At 38.0% G+C, this 22608-nt stretch overlaps 1 protein-coding gene and 1 long non-coding RNA gene across 2 annotated transcripts in view; one reads left to right on the top strand and one right to left on the bottom strand.

Moving 5' to 3' along the window:
• Positions 1-16303, bottom strand: part of LOC309474529 — a 34381-nt gene extending 18078 nt beyond the window's left edge. The window contains exons 1-2 of the long non-coding RNA XR_014197366.1: positions 16135-16303; positions 13335-13389 (exon numbers count right to left, since the gene is read on the bottom strand). This is a non-coding gene — a long non-coding RNA (uncharacterized lncRNA). The remainder of the gene's footprint in view (positions 1-13334; positions 13390-16134) is intronic.
• A 1233-nt stretch (positions 16304-17536) lies between these two features.
• tmc5 (transmembrane channel like 5) overlaps positions 17537-22608 on the top strand; it is an 11521-nt gene continuing 6449 nt past the window's right edge. The window contains exons 1-5 of the mRNA XM_082167737.1: positions 17537-17966; positions 19917-20019; positions 20108-20177; positions 20279-20533; positions 22366-22508. Coding sequence (XP_082023863.1) covers positions 17876-17966; positions 19917-20019; positions 20108-20177; positions 20279-20533; positions 22366-22508 — 662 coding nt within the window. The 5' untranslated portion in view covers positions 17537-17875. The remainder of the gene's footprint in view (positions 17967-19916; positions 20020-20107; positions 20178-20278; positions 20534-22365; positions 22509-22608) is intronic.

Raw genomic sequence — 22608 nt, 5'->3', positions numbered from 1 at the left:
TAAACAGTTTGCTAACAGGCAGAGCTGTTTAGATTCAGCGTCCATCAGAACAGAGAACAGCGAGTCCAGCCAGGGGCCAGAGGAAATGACCTCACCCAGAATTGTCAGAGACGAGAGCCTCTCGCCAGCCATGGGCAACATTCCTAAACAAGGAAATGAACAAACCATGCCTCATCCAGACAGGACAATATGCCCTACATAAATGCACACTTCTTAGCGTCAACCCAAATATGACCCAAACGCCACCTCGCCTCATTGGCTAAGAATAGCTTGCTGTAACTTCCTGTCCTTGTTGCCTATACAAAGTGTTCATTGATCACAATATCTGCCTTGCTTGATCACATTACAAAAGTCAACAATGTGGTTTTAAATGACTGCCACAAGAACAAGAACGGGTGCTAATGAGAAAATCATTTGAACAGACTTCATTAAAGGTACACTATGAAACTTTTGGCTCTCTAGCAGTAAAAAAAAAACACTGCATGCATTTTGCATAAGAACATTGTTTAGGTTGTGTTTTGGCTCTGTGTGACTGTGTGGACGAATATGGTTATCCTACTGCTCATAAAATATTCACTACTAGGCTTAAGAGAAATAACCAGTTTAATTGGAAAGGATCTCATGCTGACAAGCTGAAGACGTTACTGTAGAAACATTAATTGACAGTAAATTCCAGGACCTTTATCGCACATTGTGACAACTAACCTATGCCACTCCCACATTATACATGCATCAAAGTAGCCAGAGCAACTTTTCTCTATTTACGGAAATGACAAGACACGCAAGGATGAGTGAGGTAAGTACGCAATTTGGCCTGGAAACCATCCCATGGAAGAAGGACTGATGGTGTATTGGTGTATAGTGCACCTTTAAAAAACACTGGCAGTTTGAATCATAAAACATATTGGAGTCAGTGAATCAAGACGAGCCCACCCTAAACTCAAGGATTGGTTGGCTTTTTGCGAGGTGAGCACTGCAGCTTTAACCTCTGGGGACCATGTTCCACAGAGCTTGTCTAATTCCACAGAGTTAATTACAGAACCTCATCAATTGTGACACAATGACAAGCCTGGCAATGCAAGAGCCGTGCTGTTTTCAATCATTAAGCCAACATGAACAACAATGTCAGACAAATAAGAGGATAATGGACCTGCTGCTCTTTAACAGAACCAGAGGGAAAGAAGCATGGCAGCAGATGGAACGCACTTCTGACACACTTTCTCACATTGGAAGGCGAGAAGATTGTCAAACGTCCATAAGAAGCAAAGTGTTTGTGTCTTTTGAGTGTGTTGTGAAGAGGTGACAAAATCGTTTCTGTCCAGAAAGCTTCAGTTCATGCCACTCCACAACTATGTAAGATATTAAATAATTCTCGTATTTAAATATTTAAATACGAGAATTTAAACAAAATGATGTAATTGCTTCAATTACTTTCTCTAAATTGTAATGGGTGTTACTTTACTAATTATTCTTTCTGAACAGTAATTATTACTTATACCTTTGAAACCCATATCAGCTTTTAGCAGATGGAAGAAGCAATGATGGACACCACATCATCTTTTTAGTGCTTCATTTAGCAATTAGTGTATTCAAATATTCATCAGAAAAATATAAATCATGAGAGGTGCTTTTCATGACAGGATTACTTATATTTTGCCTAACTTAGGCTCATCTGAAAAATGTGCATCCAACCTTTATTATTGCAAAACTCCAAAATCACATCCATACATAAAATTCAGTTTCCAGGTGAAATGAACACTATAGCAACTTTTATTCATTTTCGTGCACATTATGATTATAGGGCCAGATTATTAATCAATAAAGATGCACTTTCATCTTTATTTCACTATAACCATGATTTGTAAACAAATACATTTGGCGCTTGCATTTCACAATCAGCTCCATGTGTACGGCTTTTCTGATGTAGTAAACTTGCTCAGTAGCTCACCTAAAGCAGCACTGTGCAAGAAGCAACATAATATCAGAATTAGACAAAGGGGAACTGGAGCGCTGCTGCTATCCCTTGTATCCTCTGGTGCTCGTGGAAGGGTTAAATGTTCATAAAAAAGAATTGGAAAAAAATCCAGGTCCAGGCTCTCAGTAGGATGCAAACGTTAAAAAGCCTTTATTGTTTTAGAGGGCTAAAGCATTAAGCCCTCAAAAACAATAAAGGCTTTTTAACTTTTGCATCCTACTGAGAGCCTGGACCTGGATTTTTTTCCAATTCTTTTTTATGATAATATCATAAATATTTAAATTTGTCCAGTATTTAATCTTTCCAATGAGTCAGGATTGATATGTTTAGTTTTCCATTATATTCACCAAATTGTATGTGATTGTTAACACTTTTCAAAATACCCACTCACTCATACCATCCTTTCATTTCATTAGCGATTTGAATGTGTCACTTCCGCATTTCAAGCACTTATGTGTGTCAACCTAATGAAACAGAACGCCTGCATCACTATGCTCATAGCAGTATTCATTTCCATTTATCTCACTATAATACATTAATGTCCAACATGTAATGCAAGTGACAACACTATTTTATCATACAGTAACAATTGCTATTGCTCATACTTGTGTATTACTTCATACTTCAGTGCATAACTTGTCACGCTCCATTTGTTAGAGGCCTGAATGCAATCTCAGACTGTGCATCAAGCTTGATGACAAGAGGTGGACAATTACTTTTCAATGCATTATGAAGTACGATTTGGATTAACATGGGTGGAAAAACTCACATACACTAACACTGATGGAAGGACCCAAGCCATATGTAGGGAATGTTACACTTTATTTCGATATTTTACTAACTATAAGAAACTTTGTAACTATAACTAATTAATTTGCAACAACATGTCAGCTAACTCTCATTAGAGTAATAGTAGACTGTTAGGTTATGGTTAGGGTTAGTCAAATAAGTTGGCATACACTTGCAGTTACTTATAGTCAGTAGAATGTCTGCTGAGGGACCATCACAATAAAGTGTTAGCAGATATTAAAGGACAAGTTCGGTATTTTACACTTAAAGCCCTGTTTACAGATCATATCTGATGAAATAGAACGGTTAAGATTAAAATTTGGACACATGCTGCTGTCCCGAGAATTTTAGGTTTATTTCGCTTCCCCCCACCACCCCCACAATGGTTGTCTATATGCACTGGAAGATTCCGTCCTAAAAACACATTAAACTTTCGTTTACAAAGACGTGAAACTCACCGAGTGGTCAGGGGTGTTCACTGATATGTTCCATCAAAAATCGCTGAAAAAGATGCATTCCAACAGGTTTTATCGTAGTTTTTGTCCAACTCCATTGACTTACTAGGACGTGCTGTGAGACCGCAGCACCTTTACGATATTACTCCGCCGCTTCTTCTTCTGCTTCTTCTGTGTATTCAATGAAATGCCCGTGGTTTGCTTGCAATTGGCAAAGGTGCATTATCGCCACCAACTGGGCTGGAGTGTCTATTATTCAAGCTCTCAACGGAAGAATCACGGGTGTGACGCGTTTGGCAAAATAGGTCCACAAAAGCGAAATAAACCTAAAATTCTCGGGACAGGAGCATGTGTCCAAATTTTAATCTTAACCGTTCTATTTCATCAGATACGATCTGTAAACAGGGCTTTAAGTGTAAAATACCGAACTTGTCCTTTAAGCAGACAGTTTAGTTTCTGCTCTTACACACACTCAACAATCACCCAAACACCCAGGCAACTATCTAAAACACCCTAGCAACTACAAGGCCCAAAGCACCAGCAACCATTCAAAATGTTTAAGTTTTGACAGAAAGTTTCTCAACCTCGCTTAATTTTGTTATCCTCAGGTACACTGCTCTGATGAAACAGATGATGGGAGCAAACAAAAAACAAATAACTTCTCTCTAAAGAGAAAACTCATCTAAATAGAAACTAAAGACCAGCTGTGCTTTCTTACCAATTATTGTTGCTGTCGCACTGAGCTCAAGATAAATGTTACGTGTATGAAAATTGAGACAAGGCAGCACAAAAGCATAGCAACAGCATTTTAAAAGAAAGCATAGGTGAGCGACTCGATTTATAAAGATGGAACAGCATGCTGCATAAAGTCATTGAGGATTAACACTGTTTCTCTCTTCTCTGAATTGCTTCAGTTGCCTAGCACTTCAAATTAATTCACAAACATGAAAGAGGCAGAAATATCCAGCCGGGGCAAATCAAAGATTATAAAGAAAAGACATACACTGTATGAGCCTGCCAATGTAATCCCAACTGTATATTTGTCCTAAATCATCCAGTGTGGTTTGTCAAAAGGCACAAACCTATTCTCCAAGTCATCAAGCTCAGATAGCACAACTTTGATGTGCATCCAAAAATAAGCTCATATTTGCTTCCATGTTTTGCATGCTACCTGTGGCACTGACGGTCTTTTTAAAGCTTGCTCTCTGTAAGCATATGAAGCATTAGGAAACTAGTCCCTCCAGGGCGGCTTTTCCTCCCCGAATCTGAGACTGTTTAACTGCAGGGAGGGTTTTATGTTTTCTAGCATTTGGCAGGAAATAGTGTGATCCAAGTCAATACTGAGCTCATTTATTCTGCAGCGCCCATTTTCACATGCTGAAAAAACACTCAACAAATCCTCCAGCTTCTGTTCTCCCTGTTTGTGATAATGTGACATGGTCATTAATTGTTCAGAGGAGGCAGAATGAGTCTTAAATCAAGCAGGTGGGTGCAACCTCTGCTCTGTACCTGCACTACAAAAGGGTAAAAAAAACATTTTAATAATAATCCCTAGACTGATGAATGGGACATGGGCTACAGTAATTGCTCCAGAATAAAATGAAGGAATAAATGAATGATGAGGAGAAAGGAAGGAAGTGCAATGAATAATTCAAGCTAATATTTTTCATAGCCGGGTGGCGACATTAATCTGAACTGCACTGGGGGCCTTCCACCCTGTTTAAAACATTTTGAGCTTTCAATCACTGTCACAATATGCAGCAGATGAGATAAAAATGGCACGGAAAAATTATAAAACTGTATCTGTGATTAAATTCAAGAGAGGAACGAATTGAAAAAACAACAACACAACAATAACCAAAGGTAGGTGAAATGGTGCTGTCCCTAAAGAGAATTTACATTGATCTGTAAAAGTCAAAGAGCGTTTCAATGCTTTAGGCCAGAAAAATACTTGGTGTCATAACGGTTCCATTCGCCTGTTGAGTCCTTTTAGGACCCCAGCGGATAGCTGTTTGGTAATGCCTGATAAAAAAAAAAAAGTATAAAACATATTACTGACCATTTGCGTGTAGGCTAATGAGCTACCGGTATGCTAAGTTATGCTGGGGTGCGTCTCCCAAAAGCATTGTTGGCCAACTATGATTGCAATTTCCATTGAACTCTATTGGTAACGACGGAACTTAATTGCGACCATAGTTGGCTTTGGGAAACCGCACCCCTGAGCAATTAGTTTGCAAAACAGACAATAAAAAAAATAAAAAAATAAAAACACAAATAATGATAAATGTTTAATTTACTAATCTATATGTTCCAAGTGTTATATGCAACAACTTAAAAGACACATACACTAGCCTGTTCAAAAGTTTGGAGTCTGTAGTTGTTGTTGTTTTTTTGTAATAAAATACTTTTATTGAGCAAGGACACATTCAATTGCTCAAAAGTGACAGTAAATACATTTACATTGTTACAATAATTTATATTTCAAATAAATGCTGTTCTTTTGAACTTCCTATTAAAGAATAGGCCTACTGAAAATGCAATGTTTATTGTATTATTAATATGTATTATTTCCAGAAGAATATTAGGCAGCACAACTGTTTTCACATTGATAATAGTAATAAATGTTTTTTGAGCATCAAATCATCATATTGGAATGATGTTGTCACTGAAGACTGGAGTAATGATACTGAAAATTCAGCTTTGCCATCACAGGAAATTAATATTTTAGCAGAAGAGACTTCTTTGAACAACATAATAAAAAATACCATAAAAAATACAATAAAAAATCGTATTAACCTCAAAACTTTGAACTGTAGTCAAGTCACCTTTATTTATATTGCGCTTTTTACAATACAGATTGTTTCAAAACAGCTTTACGGTGATAATAGGAAAATAGTCCAGCTTAAGTAAGTTCAGTGATGGTTCATTTTTGTTGTAAAAAAGTTCATTTATATATATAGCCGCTCTGGAGAAAACAGTGATGTAATCGTCCAGCTCAGTTCAGTTCTCATACAAGGGTGTCAATGCAGGCAGATCAATAATATTGTTGAATATTAAGTGTCTCCAACTAAGCAAGCCAAAAGCCGAAGGTGACAGTGGCAAGGAACCAAAACTCCATCAGGTGACAGAATGGAGAAAAAAGCAGGCTCAGTCGAGGGACCCGTTCTCCTCTGGCCAATGAACCAACAGTGTACAGTATGATTATGATTCAGGCAGCATTACAGGTCAGAAGTCAGATTGGATCAGAACATCCAGAATTTATCCAGTTCCATTTGGTTGAAGATTGGAGTCATCGCACCGGTATGGAGACTGTAGTGTACATCATAAAGAAATTTGATAGGATTTTTAAACAGGAACTAAACAGAGTAGGCTACCTATTATTGGAATCAAAGCCACTGGAAGGCAAGCCTGCACCCTTAACCAAAAAAGCGTAACAGCTAAAGCTAAATCTTCAGCTTTGTCGGTACTCAGGGAAGGAGTCCTTTTTTTAAATGGATATCAATAGAGGAGAGGCTTCACTACGCTAAATAAACAGCTTTTGTGAGTAAATAGCTTAATAAAATGCCTAATAATGATAACGCTTTTTAATGAATGAAGGTAGGCTAAACAAAATATAAAGATTTAATACATAAATACACCAGTTATAAACCTCAAAGAGGGCGATTGAGCTCAGACCTTCAAAAATCTGTACGATTAAACCAGATGTATTGTTACTCAGGTAAGTAGCTAAAAATATATTGAATTTAGCTAACTTGCCTGGCAAGATACTCTTCAAACTGTTGCTCCACCATGATAGCAAAACAAAAAGACAAAAGTGACTGTAAAAAAGCTTTTACTCTAACAATAGCTATAGCGCACCATGAGGCAATGGTGAGAAATGCTACCTGTACTTTAATTAAGCTATGAGTCTGACACATTTCACAATTCAATGACGCACAAAATTGAGCTTGCATGGTTAGGGGCGTCTGTAGCCTTAGTTTGCAAACTTAGCCCTGAGCTACTGAGCTACATCTGTATTTTGTAAGACAAATAGGCATTTGACAGATGAACTATAATAAGAAGCCTTAACACTTCTCAACTTTAAAATGGCACTGATCTTCCCCAACCTTCCAAAGTTGTGGAGCTGCTTTGATTGACAGAAAGACAGGACCACACTGCAGCTTCAAACCCACTGCCTGGATTACACTAAAACCTTGACAAGGAGCTAATGAAAACTCCTACGTCTTTGCAGACTGCCAGAAACAGGAAGAACACAAGGCCAGGTGAGCAGTGTGAGTGTGTGTGTTTAGAGGGGGTGCAGAGGGCAGCATTAACTACTGATGAAACTGATTAATGGCTGACACTTTCTCAGTGCTGAGACACTGCAGATAAGATGCGAGCAGAAGATAAATGTGGCACTGGCAGCCCAGCACATCAGGCCTTATTGAACAGCTGTCAGCACTGACAGGAAGACCTGCGGTGCCACCTGTGCAACACACTGCTCACTGTGAGCACATACATACAGTAAATACATATGAACTAAAGTATATGCATAGAATTAACTGGTAAACCGTTAACCAACAGTACGATTTACTTTAAACTCAGTTAAACAGTTAAAAAGTATAGTGTTCTAAAAAGTAAATATATGTACACTGCAGATAAATTAAAATAATTAACGTAATCATTATTAACTATATATATATATATATATATATATATATATATATATATATATATATATATACACATCATACATGCAAATCCGTCCTTCGGATGAGACGTTAAACCGAGGTCCTGACTCTCTGTGGTCATTAAAAATCCCAGGATGTCTTTCGAAAGAGTAGGGGTGTAACCCCGGCATCCTGGCCAAATTTGCCCCTTGGCCTCTGTCCATCATGGCCTCCTAATCATCCTCATATACTGATTGGCTTCATCACTGTCTCCTCTCCACCAGTAAGCTGGTGTGTGGTGGGCGTTCTGGCGCAATATGGCTGCCGTCGCATCATCCAAGTGGATGCTGCACATTGGTGGTGGTTGAGGAGATTCCCCCCCTTCTATGTAAAGCGCTTTGAGTGCCGAGAAAAGCGCTATATAAATGTAATGAATTATTATTATTATTATATACATATACATACACACACACACACACACACACATATGATTTAATTTAAATAGAATTTTTTTATAGTTATGTATAGTTTTATAGTTTTTATAGTATATTTTTTTCTAACAGCAGCCTTGCCATTGCAAGCTATTGTTTTTATATTGAGCTAATGATGTTTTCTTTCCCCTAATCCCAAAATTACCCTTTTTACATTTTACATTATTTAGTATATTTATTAGGCCATTTTCCTTTCACAGTGTAGGTGATTCTAGGTTTTATCATGCTTGTGGGGACATTTGGTCCCCAAAAATGTCTGATCCACACACGCAGAAAGTAGGATTTTTGTGCACCTCTAAATAACTAACAACTATTAATAGCGAAATTCTATTTGAGTTTCTAATCATTTGACTCTGTGTATTTATATAAACTCAAATGGATGATGTTTACGTTCCCATTAGCTAAACGGAAAACCTTCCATTACCCGTTTGATGTGGATAAATCAGCAGCCATTATCCTCATTGAGGCAAACATTTCCCACAAATGGAAAATGGAGACAGATCGAGCATGTGATTATTGACAAATTTCCCCATTTCTGCTGCTCATATTAACTGAGTTCAGTGTTGCTGGGGATCAGGTTGGCTTAATTTGATGCATGCACGATGTGGCGTGTTGTGAAGCTCTGAACAAACTCCTACACCGATATTCACATAATGGTGAACAATGGGAGCTGCGCCCACATTAGCTGCTAGTATAAAGTTTATCATCCATTACAGCCTGCCTGCATGCTCACTCACAAATACAAGAGCACAGCAGGAACTTTAGTTTTAAAGCAGAAGTTGTTTCCTCTAAGAGGAAAGAAATAAGATATCAGATGTTTCCTGAGGAAACCAAAACACTTGATTATAAAGGAAATTTAAAGAAAGATTACCCCAAAGGTCAGGTCAATGCAGGCTTCCACTGGTGATCGTTACTTCTTATCTGATTGGCTTAGAAGAACACAGAATGTACTGCTTGTTAAAGGAGTACTGCTGAAAACAGCATTATACACACATACATAATATAAAATGATTAAAATAATGTCCATCCATCCATCCATCCATCTATCCATCTATCTATCTAGCCATCTTTTCACCTATCCACCAATCCATCCATCCATCTATCTAACTACCTAATCAGCCATCTATCTCTAATAAAGAAACATCCCAAATATATCACTGGATGACACTTCTAACTGACTCTATACTGATATTCATGTAAATAAAAGCGGTCAGCTTTTTACAGCAAACTTCAATCACCAACCTTAACTGCCTGTTATCTGTCAAAAGGCCTGATAGTAGCTGTTGAAAAGGGCCTTTAAAGGTTTGTCTAGGTGCCACAAGACATAAAACAGACAGAATCAGATATGCATATCTCTATAATTAGATGAATGAATAATGCATGGAGTCAGCCAATATCTCACACACAGCTGACCAAGAGCTGAAATGAGCAAAAGTGCAGTGTGTATCTGCGTGTCTAGAGTGACTTCTGCTTTATTTAATCTTCACATTTTGCAAATGATGTGCAAATCTGATTCAGCCGTGTGCCAAGAAGGTTATCGTTAATAGAGATCTGGATTGGAAAAGAAATTAGATTAATGGCCTGAAAGAATCTGAACATACCCCCCAAACAAATAGCCTACATTTTTTCTCAGCAATGCTCAGAGGTGCCTTTATTGTACGAGCAGGGCAAAAGAGGCAGCCAAGTTTAAGCTTCAATTAAGTGAAACGTCTCCGGCTCCTCTTCACCCCTTCCCAGGAGAAGCCCCTTCTGCGTTCCCGCCGCCGAGAAGATCAATTCTGTCGGCTAAATGAGCTCGCAATCCCATGGAACATCTACACCACCTCTATTTGTTTCAGGAGAAGAATATAAATACAAATTAGCCATAAAATTGCCAGTGCAGTTTAGGTAATGCCGTTGCTAGTCACCATCTGTATGGTATAAATTAGCTGGATTCAATTAAGGAACATTCCTAACGTTAGAAAGCGCTGAAGGGACAAGACTTGTTTTGTGTTTAACTAGTGTGAGATCAAACCTCAATGTCACCAATCCTATCCGCAATAGGCTCTGACTTTACTTTGACAACCTAACTGCACCCAGGATCATGAAACGATCTTAGACACTGATCTAATCAAGTGGCCCTAACTATCCCTCCATCCGCTACTTTGTACTCAACCTGCTTGCTGTGAGCATTACACGCCCTGCGCAGATGATAATGAGCTGCCTGCTTGAAAAAACATGCATCCTTCCACGGCATCTGAGCAATTCTCACGAATGGCACGAAACTGCGGGGCAAGGCTTTGCTTTCTGCAGGCAACAGTGCTTGTTATGAGAATTAATCACAGTAATGATGGCATAATGGATGAACATGAATTAACTTGCATATGCATAATGCTGGTATTTGTGTTAGCGGAGGGGAAATATTTCCTGACGTGTGTGACAAATGGGGCATCGGCAGCATAAAGCCGCGACGAACCTACTGTACCAGCGGAGACGTTTTTTTCAAAGGCACTCTGCTTTAACGAAAAAAAAAAAAAAAAAGAAGATAAATATGATGAATTCGGAACGCATTTGGCCTGTGGACTCTCTGCTTAGAAGAGCAGGCCTGGCTTCACATGTGGTCACATGCACACAACGGGACAGATATTAAGCCAGTGGTTGAGCGCTCTCACTCGCATGATGAATGTTTGTTTTGAAGCCCTGTAGAGTCAGGTACCACCTGGTCAGAATTAAATGAACCGTATCTAGGTTGAATTCCCACCGTACAATAATACAGGAGGCTGTTTACAATCTAGTTGACATTTATGCACTTATTCACAGTGTGCATGAATCTGAACATTTGGCATTTTAGCGATCCTGGAAAAAGAAGTTGAATTTTAATATTGCGGAGAAGACTCCACATAGGCTATATTTTGAAGGATTTCACTCAGCAGTCTGGGCAGGGAAACAAACACTTGTGGGGCATGCGTGACAGGCGGGTCTTAAAGCAAACATTAGACCCTCCTGCCACATTAGACGTTCGAGAGCGGAAGATTGGCTGCCGTAAACCGTGTGACTTTCCGGGCTTCATATTTGCAGCCATTAGTTCCCCTTTTAGAGTGAAAAAGCAGGCAAATATAAATGTGCAAAGATGAGACGAGGGAATTCAGGGTACATTGAACACTGATGCATTTTAAATACCGAGGCACATTCCTTATACTGTAACCTTATTAATTCACCTCATTATGAGCTTTGATATTATTTTGGAGCTCATTCATGACTAATGCACCATGGCGGCGGTTAGCTGATGGGGGGGGGGTATCAGTGGAGCTTTACCGAGCACAGAGGACATCTTCCACACGGCCCCTTGAATACGGACTTATTACTCATCTCCCAAACCCAAAGTGACAGATGCTCCAATGTTCCATTTATTATTGAAGGCACCCAATAAATATTTGCCTGACCTGACACAGTGAGTAATGACAGAGCACACAGCCTGACAAATTATGCTGCTCAAGAATTTCAAATTATGCATTTTCGATGCCGATTCTGGTGCAGACGTTGGCTGAGCGAGCAAGACCCCCCTCCCATGAACCATGTCATTAGCCTGCGAAACCGTGGCCACTTCGATTATGCAATGTGAAGGATCAGGGGAGCCAAGGAGGTTCCTTCACTCTGAGATGAAACAAACTCACGGCTAACAAAACCAGCACTGCTGATGCATCTAATGCTTTCCTGGAAAACTCCATATTTAAGGGAACAGCATGCAGCTGGAAGGTCGTCCAAAACTCCCTATGCTGAGGCACAGAGTTAATGTTTTCCAATGCAGAACAAATGCAAATTCATGTGAACATAGATATAAGTACCTCCCCTAGCCACATGCTCAGACAGAAGGTTTATAACTTGAAACACCGAGCATTTAAAATTCAGTTGGAGGAGCAAATAAATTATGTCACTGAAATCTTGTCAGCCCTGATAAATGTAAAATATTCATCCTTTAAAGGCCGAGACAGGAAAGCATTTTTCTTTAAAGCCCAGGTGGTGGTTTATAGCAAGCTATGGGACGTTCTGGCAGGCTTGCTATCTACTCTTCCTTCATGGTGATAGGCTGGGGGGAAAAAATCCAAAGCTACTTAAACCATGTTGAATTTCCCTCTCGCCTGAGTTCTTAACTGATGCTGGTTTCGGCCACTGGTGCAACAGAGGAACACGCTTACTTGGAAGTTTTTAAAGGACAAGTTTGGTTACCCAGCATCACCGACTGACTGCTGTGCTTCTGACTGTCCATTAAGCACCATGACAGACATAATGCGGCTATCAGGGTTTAGAGGTTTGACCAGCATTACCAGGCCTTAAAGTTATAGAATAAGATTACCAGAGGTGACTTTGGTGCTTTATCTATTCTGAAGAGTACCTGAAGAGAGTTATCCGTTAACATTCCCAGCTGCTCAGCTGGACCCCCTGCTGAATATGCAATGTGACTAATCATTCTGGATGAAAATGACATGTGACAAGGCTGATGGCACCAGAAGAACGCACACTTCATAAGCTATGATGTGAAAAGCAGCAGACAGGGACAAATATAAGTCAATTTCACACCTTAAAGAGTCCACCAAATATAATCTGTCACTGGTAAAAGATATACTATTGTATAATGAAATACTTGTGAATGCTACAGTATATTGCTTGCAAATTTTTTTTATTTAATCAGAATACATTACTTCTGAATGGCCATCGATAGCGAAAGATACTTTTTTTTCCAGCAGAAAGGTGTAGTTATATAGGGCCTGATTTCCTTAATCTATGCCAATGATTCATTGGGTGAACAATGTCATTTTAGTGTGATTGAATTGACTTAATTTAAAAAGCCATTACTATGTAAACTGAAAATATGGCATTTTACACAAATGCTGATTCTACATCTCAATTACACAAACTGCACAGATCTAATAATTTTGTGTCAGAGCCATGGCCCAATGGGTTGTACACGTTTTTGACATATGTAGAATTGACTTACAAGTTTGGTCTCTGTCATGCTCGGATCCAATTCACCCCATCTGCTCTATACAGTCCTGTAAAATAAAGAAAAAATAAAAATAAATGGTACCCACTATATTGCAGTACAGTAGATAAAGAAAAATATAATAAATATACAATAAATATATTGTATAATGTAGGCTAATATAAAATAATAGTACCATTTATTCCTCACTCTTGGTAAGAACTGACACATATCAATATTGTTTCAGTATTATTTATATACTGTTACAGTATTTATTAATATTTTAAATTAAGTAAGACAGTTTTAATGTATTAGCTTTTAATTTCTTAGATATTCTTAATTTCTTTTAATTTCTTAAAAGCTTTAATCTTTTAATTTCTAGGCTATTTCAGTTTTAGTCATTTTAGCCCTTCAACTTCAACTTATTTTAGTTAGTTGCCAGGAAATATTTCAAAGCAAAATGTTTTTCATCTAATATTTATATATTATATTTTTTAGCTTTATTTCTAATTACCAAAAAACGATTGCTGTTCAGCACTGAGCTCTAACCAGGGGTCACGCGAGATTCCCTGTGCCAAATAAGAGAGCTGACGCACGATAAACAATGAATCAAAGAAGCGCCCAGGCAAAGGAAGAGGCCACGATCATTTAATTATGCCAAGATATCCATCCCTGACTCGAATCTCATTGCGGTGACAGAGAGTGTTCCCTCGCCTTCATTCTGACTGACACAGAGTACTATTCGGTTTTGATTTAGAGGCACGTCTCTACTCTCACGCCGCACCCTCTGCTAGCCAGCAAAGAGGCAGTGGATACAATTACCCATTCTGATCGGGTTTCACTGCACTAGAATAATCCTCCCCATTATTGCCATAAATATTTTATGAATCATTTTGACAGAATAAAGGAGTCACTGAGGCTTCATATTAATCCGATGATGTTTTTTTTTTTGGTTCCCTGTCACCATAACGACCCCCCATTCTTATTAGCCCCTACCACTGTCTAACATTGTTTACGTCTTCATCAACAAAATGTTACTGGTTGCTAAGTGGCACATGGCCTCTGGCCTCGTCTAGCCGCAGCGTCACCCATGCCCCGAACGGTTACTGCGCTGGCACATTTCCGCCGTCTCCCAGAAGCAAATGACATTTGTCATGGCTTGACCCCTTGCCGCAACGATCGACAGAATGTGTGTTGAAGGAGCACTGTGGTATTGGCTCAAACCCATGCAGCTATTTCTACAAATATGTCTGAGTGCAGCAGGGTCAACGTGATTCAGTCCTGGTGATACTAAACTAGCTCGCGTGACATTTAGCTGAGGGGAATTCTGGGTCGGCAGGATTTGTTGCTTTGCCCTGGCCAGTGCCATGGATCTACCAGCCTGGATGTGCTGTACACCTTTCACATGATGCCATGCGACATTAGAGCTTACTGAAAGCACGTCGAGCAGCACATCCTTCAGGGCAAGTTGATCAGTGTGAAAAGCCGTCATGTGTTGGTGCAAATGGCTTGCCCTTGGACAGGCATGCTACTCAGGTCAGACACATCACGCAGCTGCAGTCTGGATTCTGGCAGGGTCTGGATTTGCTGCTGAAGGTTCACACCAGTTAATTGGCCCTTGCTCAAGCCTGCGAATCATATGTCAGACTAATATTATCAGCAACTACACACAGCCACCCTGAAAGAGAGGCGGAGGGTGAGGTGGGTGTGGATGTGGATGTGGATGTGGAATGAATATATTGGAGTTTTCTGGGCAAAAGTAATGATGCAATTACAATAACATGATTTTTAGAATCACATTCCAGATCTGATATTACATTCAAGTATTTCAGTGTATGTTTAATTTGAACAAAAAGTACTAAAAGCAATGAACACTATCCAGTCTGTCTGTCTGATGTCCTCATTTCAAAATCAATAAATGCATGTTGTACTTCATTCAGAATAGAATTCAGAATAGGGGTGTAATAATATCATATAATTCCAACAAGTATATTTAAAAAAAATCGAAATGAAGGCTTTATATTTGCATTAATTATTCAAAGCATTCCGTTAGCTCTGTTTATCAGTCCTTCTCTAGGTTTTTTTCAGCCATGCTAAAAGGAAGAAAAGGCATAGATTATCTTGGCTGGTTTCATAAAAATTTAGAATGAACACATTAATTTTGACCCCATTATCATTTTCAACAGTAATTGTTCTGCCAGTGTCAAAAAAACTGGCAGTAAATGTGACCTCCACTAAAAGCATTCATACACTGAGATTTTCATATTCAGCTCTTGTGTGACTACATTCAAACTTATTAACGTAATTTTCTTTAAAATGTACTTTAGTTTTATAAATGCCTACTTCTACTATCCGCAACAGCAGAAGACAAAAAAAAAAAAAGAAAAAAAAAAGAAAAAAGATGTTCCAATACTGCCATCTACTGCTTGATGTAAAATCAATCAGTATTCTTCAAGACGCTTACCAACTTCAAAACATGAATTAGCTTACCACCCACTATAGAATTGAACTTTTATTTTTATTTAGGCTACAATTTCTCCTTCAAACAGCAGTAAAACTACTTCCGAATATTTCAGAATGACAGTAATAGGCTAACTGATGTAAATAAAGTGAACATTGTATTTTATTATTGTTACATTTTTATTATTAGCCGGCCTTATTTTTATGGTGATAAGAACGTGTTCGACAATTCCCATTAATTTAATTGACAGTTCATTTAACGTTAGGCCTAAACTGTTGTCTTCTTTTCTCTCCGCGTGTTTGACAGCAGCAACACAAACAAAAACGCCAAAACAGAACAACAAACAGCGTTTACCTGACGGACGATATCAGCTGCTGTCATCATCCCTGAGAATATTCTTAAGGTAAACAGTTATTTGTGACAAACAAAACAGATATGGTGGGGATTTTGATTCATCACAGTGACTCGAAAAGTTGAATACGTTCGTGAATCGTGACGCTTTCTGCAGGCCACATCGTTACTCCAGTCCAGTCACACTGGTGTAGGTGGTGCCGATGACAAGTGCAAATCACTGAATCATAACATGTAAGTTAGGTAGCTATCTATCTAGAAGACGTCACAAGCTTCATAAGGCTAAATAAAAACAAAGCTAGCCTATCTGTGATATTTTTGGTTTCCATTTTGTCAAAATTTGGACGTCACATATAGGCTACTTTAAAAAAGATTACTAACAAAAAATGATTCCTTAACGAACAAAACACCAAAACAATAGAGTATTTGTATTTATATATTATTGTTGTAAATGCGTATATTTAACACGGATTTCTTAAATACATAGGCCTAAATAACAAAAAAAAAGTATTAATCTAATCTCTTGATTTAATTGACCATTTTGGAGTACTGATTCATTGGATTATTATTATTATTTTAAAACACAATAGACCTTGAACAGCAGCGCCATCTTTCAATTTACCATTCTTTAAAATATCTTCTTTTGAGTTCAACGGAAGAAAGAAACTCATACAAGTTTGGAACATCATAAAGGTGAATAAATAATGACAAGAATTTTCATTTTTGGGTGAACTAGGCCTATCCCTTTAAGCAGGTTACTGTTATAGTCTAAGGTGTTTTTGTATTATCAGCTTATGAAATACTGCAAAATATCTTTCTAAGAAACTTGAATAGACATACAATTCCAGACAACAGGAGCTGTGGAAAATGAAATGTGATCTAGGAGCTTTACAGCGGATGCCATTGAAAAAAAAAAAAAAACACGGTGTAGGCTACTGTCTATCCCTCACAGCCTCGCTTTCATTCAAAACTGTCATCATGGCGCAGCTCTGTATAAGGTCTATTTCGCTTGCTAATAGTGGAACACCAGTGACACGTTCTGTAGGTCAAAAACCTTAAGAGAAACTTGCCATCCAAGAAAAATGTGACAGATAAAAACAACTGCATGACCTTGACTGGAATTTTTCTGACTTGACATACACTACACAATTTGTTTTCCAGCAGAACAACCTAATCAGTTCCTAAAAATTCCCCCAAATAAACAAAAGTAGAACAAATTAACCCTGTAATGGGGGAATGGAAATTAGAACAGATCAAATAACAGCTCATTGTTTAAGCTGTAAGTCCCATGGTGTCACCAGGTGAGAGATTTAACAATCGGTTAGCTAACAACAACAAACACATCTTTCTGCCAAGGTTCATGAATTTGTTTAATCCTTCAAAAAGTTAACAACAGTAGTTGTTCAGTAAATGTCGTCATTATATTGCTGCTGACGAGTTGGAAGACAGTCACAGTTAATGAATAACTAATGAATATCTTTGTAAATGTAACCTGACCACAGAGTTCCTCTTGAATGGTATTGGTTGGTGAAACACGTTACCCGGACAACAGGGCACAAAGATAAAGTGAGTTACAGCCCACTTGTACCTTGTATCCTACAATTAATCCACAGCTTCCTTGTTCCTCCAATGAGGTCAGCATAACCAGCAGTTTATTGTTCCTGGAGTATGCATACATACATGTAATATTTAAACGGAATTTATTTATTCTCTGTCAAGACAAATCTATGATCAAAACAGCAGGATGAGGAGGATGAGTGTATTCCCACAGCATGGCACAGCTCTGGGAACCCTGGGACTTACTGCAAACGAAATCCGACAGGAAGTTGAAAACAGTAAGTCATATTTGACCAAATCTGCTTGATATCTATAACTATATCTATAAAATATGCTGCTCTACAAACATTTCTTATTATTGTATTAAAAGGTGGGGATTTTTTTATATTATATTTGAGGATACATTTGTTTAAGGATTCGTTGATGAATAGAAACTTCAAAAGAACAGCATTTATTTGAAATAGAAATGTTTTGTAAAATTTTAAATGTCTTTACTGTCACATTTGATCAACTAAATGTCTTAATTTCTCAATAAATGTATTATTTACTTTTTATTTACTAAAAATTCTACTGGTAGTGTACGAATAGTGTAAAGAAGTGTAGTGACTATATATGAAGAGTTCAGATGCAAAAGCCTCTAAGTGCCATCTGAAATTTTCTTTTTGAATGATCATTTTTATCAAGCTTGTATATTTATGTTCAGTAATTTCACTTAAATAGCAATGAAAATGACCTATTAATTGTCATTTAAGTGAAACTACTTCACTTAAATATACGAGCTTGATAAAAATGATCATTCTAGAAGAAAATTTCAGATGGCACTTAGAGGCTTTTGCATCTGAACTCTTCATATATAGTTATAGTGCCTTGTGAAAGTATTCGTACCCCTTTGTTTTTTCCCACATTTTGTTATGTTGCTTGCTGCCTTATGTTAAACTACTTTAAATTACAATCTACACTCCATTCACCATAATGACAAAGCAAAAAACAGATTTGTGACAACTTTGCAAATGTATTCAAAAGGAAAATCCGAAAGAAGTAAATTGCATAAGTATTTTTACCCTTAACTCAATACTTAGTTAAAGCGCATTTACAGCCTCAAGTCTTTCTGGGTATGATGTGACAAGCTTTGCACATCTGCATTTGGCGATTTTCTGCCATTCTTCTCCTCAGATCCCCTAAAGCTTTGTCAGGTTAGATGGGGACCATCAGTGGATAGCCAGTTTCAGATTTCTCCATAGATGTTCGATTGGGTTCAAGCCCAGGCTCTTGCTGGGCCACTCAAGGACATTCACAGAGTTGTCCATAAGCCACTCTTGCATTGTCTTAGCTGTGTGCTTAAGGTCATTGTCCTGTTGGAAGGTGAACCTTCTGCCCAATATGGGGTTCTAGATGAAAAAAAATCATATTTGTGATCTGACACTTTTGATCTGTTGTCTAGATTCAAAAATGATCTGAAAAATGATGCTGCTACCACAACACTTTACTGTTGGGATGGTATTGTGCAGGTGGTGAGCAGTGCCTGGTTTCCTCCATACATGATGCTTGGAACTGAGGTACATCAGACCAGAGATGAATGTTTCTCACAGTCTGAGAGAGTCCATTAGGTGCTTTTTTTTGGGTGCAAATTCCAAGTGGGTTTTCATGTGTCTTCACTGAGGAGAGGCTTGAGTCTGGCCACTCTGCCATAAAGCCCAGATCGGTGGATTGTTGCAGTGATGTTTGTCCTTCTGTACATTTCTCCCATCACCATATATGATCAACCAGAGTGACCACCACCACCACCACTATTCTTGGTCATCACTCTAACCAAGGCCCTTCTCCATCCATCGCATTTTGGCTAGAAGACCAGCTCTAGGAAGAGTCCTAATTGTTCCAAACTTCTTCCATTACGGATTATGGAGGCTACATGCTTCTGTCAGCCTTCAATGCAGCAGAACTTTTTGTAGTCTTCCCTTGATCTGTGTCTTGATACAATCCTGTCTCTGAGCTCTACATGCAGTTCCTTTGACCTCATGGTTTGGTTTTTGCTCTGATATGCATTTTCAGCTGTTAGACTTTTTATTGAGAGGTGTGTGCCTTTCTAAAAAAGAAGGGGTATGAATACTTTCACAAGACACTGTACATTTATATAGTGTTGTACAGAAAAGCTTTTGGAACAAATATGTTACATTGTCTACAATAAGGACTGTTTCAGATGTGAACTAACCTAATGTCTGTGATCCCAGAGACATCTGAACTGGTATCAGACCTGGTCAACCTGTCAGCCGGAGGCAGATTTCAAGCAATTCGATCATTACCTATGTCATTTAATGAGAGGAAAACAATCAGGTTAACGCATTTTATATTAATACATTTTTGCAGTATTTCCCACAATGCTAAATTTGATCTAAACTTGAACTTACACTCCCCTCAACAGGAATAGAGTGAACTCTGTCAAACTCTCAAAGACCATCCTCTCTGCAGACTGTCGTCAACAGGTGTCTCGGGTAAAAAGATAAACACACTTTTTTAAATCTAGATTAGTTATTATCATGGTTCACAATCAAGAGCTACATAATATTTCAAGACTAATAATCCGCCTCTTCAGTCGTTCCGCAGATTCCGCGGCAGCTTGGCATCAGCCAGGCAGCATTTGGTTGTATGGCAGGGCACCCTGAAGGAGATCGGGGGCAGGTTTGGCACTTCTGTCCTCTCCTACTTCTTGTTCCTCAAATGGCTGCTGAAGTTCAACCTCTTCTCCCTCCTCATCAACTTCTGCTTCATCACAATCCCACAAATTGTGCACGCGCCCAATATCAGCAGCGTCACAGGGTTCAGAGGACTTGAGCTCCTCACAGGGGGGGTGAGTTTTAATATTGAGTTCAAACTTAATATTCATTAACACTTTACATTAAGGTTCAATCTGTTAACATTAGCTAGTGAATTAAGAAGGTTTTTTTTTTTTTTACAGCAATGCCATATAGAAGAACTTTTTTTTTGTTGCTCAGAGAACCTTTTAGTGAACAGTTCTTAAAATAACTTTTCTAAGTTTGAAGAACATTTTAATATTCTAAAGAACCTTTTTCCACCATAAGAACCTTTTTGTGGAATGGAAAGGTTCCATGGATGTTAAAGGTTCTTCATGGAACCATCAATGCCAATAAAGAACATTTATTTTTAAGAGAGTAGCATGCACTAACAATAATTTACTTTTATTACAGCATTTAAGTTAATGTTAGTATTAATTTAAGTATTTAAAGGACAAGTTCGGTATTTTACACTTAAAGCCCTGTTTACAGATCGTTTCTGATGAAATAGAACGGTTAAGATTGAAATTTGGACACATGCTGCTGGCCCGAGAATTTTAGGTTTCTTTCGCTTCCCCGAAAACCCTGCTGTGTTGAAAACCCTATAACACTTGTGTTCCCGGTCAAAACTGACCGGCCTGAAAATAATTGCTTATAAATCTCTTGTTATGCTACCGTATCACCAAATATTGCATCCAATCTTTTTGTCAGCTTGTTTTCTTTCAGTTAGGACAGGTTCTGTATTTATTTTTTGGAACTGATAAATCGTAGGCCTCATTGATCTGAGCCTCACTGATTTGATGTCTGTGAAAAAGAAAGCCTGCAAGCCTGCAAAATAGTTTGCTTATACGTATATGTATAAGCGCCGATGCATGTGTATGCATGTATCCACACATGCACAGGTCCGAGGCCTTTATTTTTGCAAGCCCACATGTACATATGTGAACATTAACATGGTGAACATGCTCTTGATTTTCAACTCTCCCATTCATTTCAATGGGCAATCATTTTTTACCAAGATAATCTCAGATCAATGAGGCCTACAATCAATCAGTTTCAAAAATAACTACAAAACCTGGCCTAGTTTAAAGAAAGATCCAATATTTGGTGATAACATAGCATAACAAGAGATTTATAAGCAATTTTTTTGTAGTGCCGGTCATTTTTGACAGGGAACATAACAAAGTGTTGCCATTTTGTACAAATTTTTTTCAGTTTTTATGTAAAATTGACAAAATTATCCACAAATAACGCTTTTTTTTTTCAATCAAAAACTGAGGTATAATAACCTATGAGGCTCAGATAAATAAGGCCTCAATTCCAAAAAGAAATATAAAACCGGTCCTAATTGAAAGAAAAGATTGAATTTAATATTTGGTGATGATGTAGTATAATGAAAGATTATAAGCAATTTTATTTAGGCCGGTCATTTTTTACCGGTCACCACAAGTGTTACAATGTGGAGAAAAAAACACAAAAAATTACAAAAAGTATCAAAACATTTTTTGGGGAAGTTGTTAGACTCTCACAGAAAGTCTGTAAATTTTTGTCCAATTCAATAACATTAACTAGCATTTTCGGGTACGGGAAAACCCTCTCTGGGTCAAAAGGACCCGAGGACAACTTAAGTAAATTAAATACTAAAGTAAATTTAATTTAAGTAAGTTAAGTAAATGAATGATAATTTATGAATCATAAACCAATCATGATTTTGTACAATCATAAACATTTTTTATTAGAGATCTTAAATTCTGTAAAAATATTGTTAAAAAAAATCATGATAATTAATGCATTAACTAACCTTAATGAACTGAACCTTGTGTTCATCATACAAAACTTTGGTTTTCTAGATCTATAGAATATGGAGTGACAATATCTTTGTCGACAGGGTTATTTCAACCAGACGGTCTTGTTCTATGGTGGTTATAATGGTGAAGTGATTGTATCCACACCAGCCTACAACATGCAGTTGGCCTACTTTTTCACCATAGCTGCATATCTGGTGCTGTGTGGGGTGTCTCTTATCTACAGGTAACATATTTAGTGGTACTGTAGGTTTCTAAGGCCTTTACAGCATACAAGCAATACAAAGCATGTTTCATAGCTAGATAACTTCCTGTTGCACATTTTC

Source organism: Leuciscus leuciscus (genome assembly GCF_965113295.1).
Source record: "Leuciscus leuciscus genome assembly, chromosome: 1".
Classification (NCBI taxonomy): domain Eukaryota; kingdom Metazoa; phylum Chordata; class Actinopteri; order Cypriniformes; family Leuciscidae; genus Leuciscus; species Leuciscus leuciscus.
Note: the sequence above shows the minus strand (reverse complement) of the source record. Positions and strands in the feature narration are given on the sequence as shown.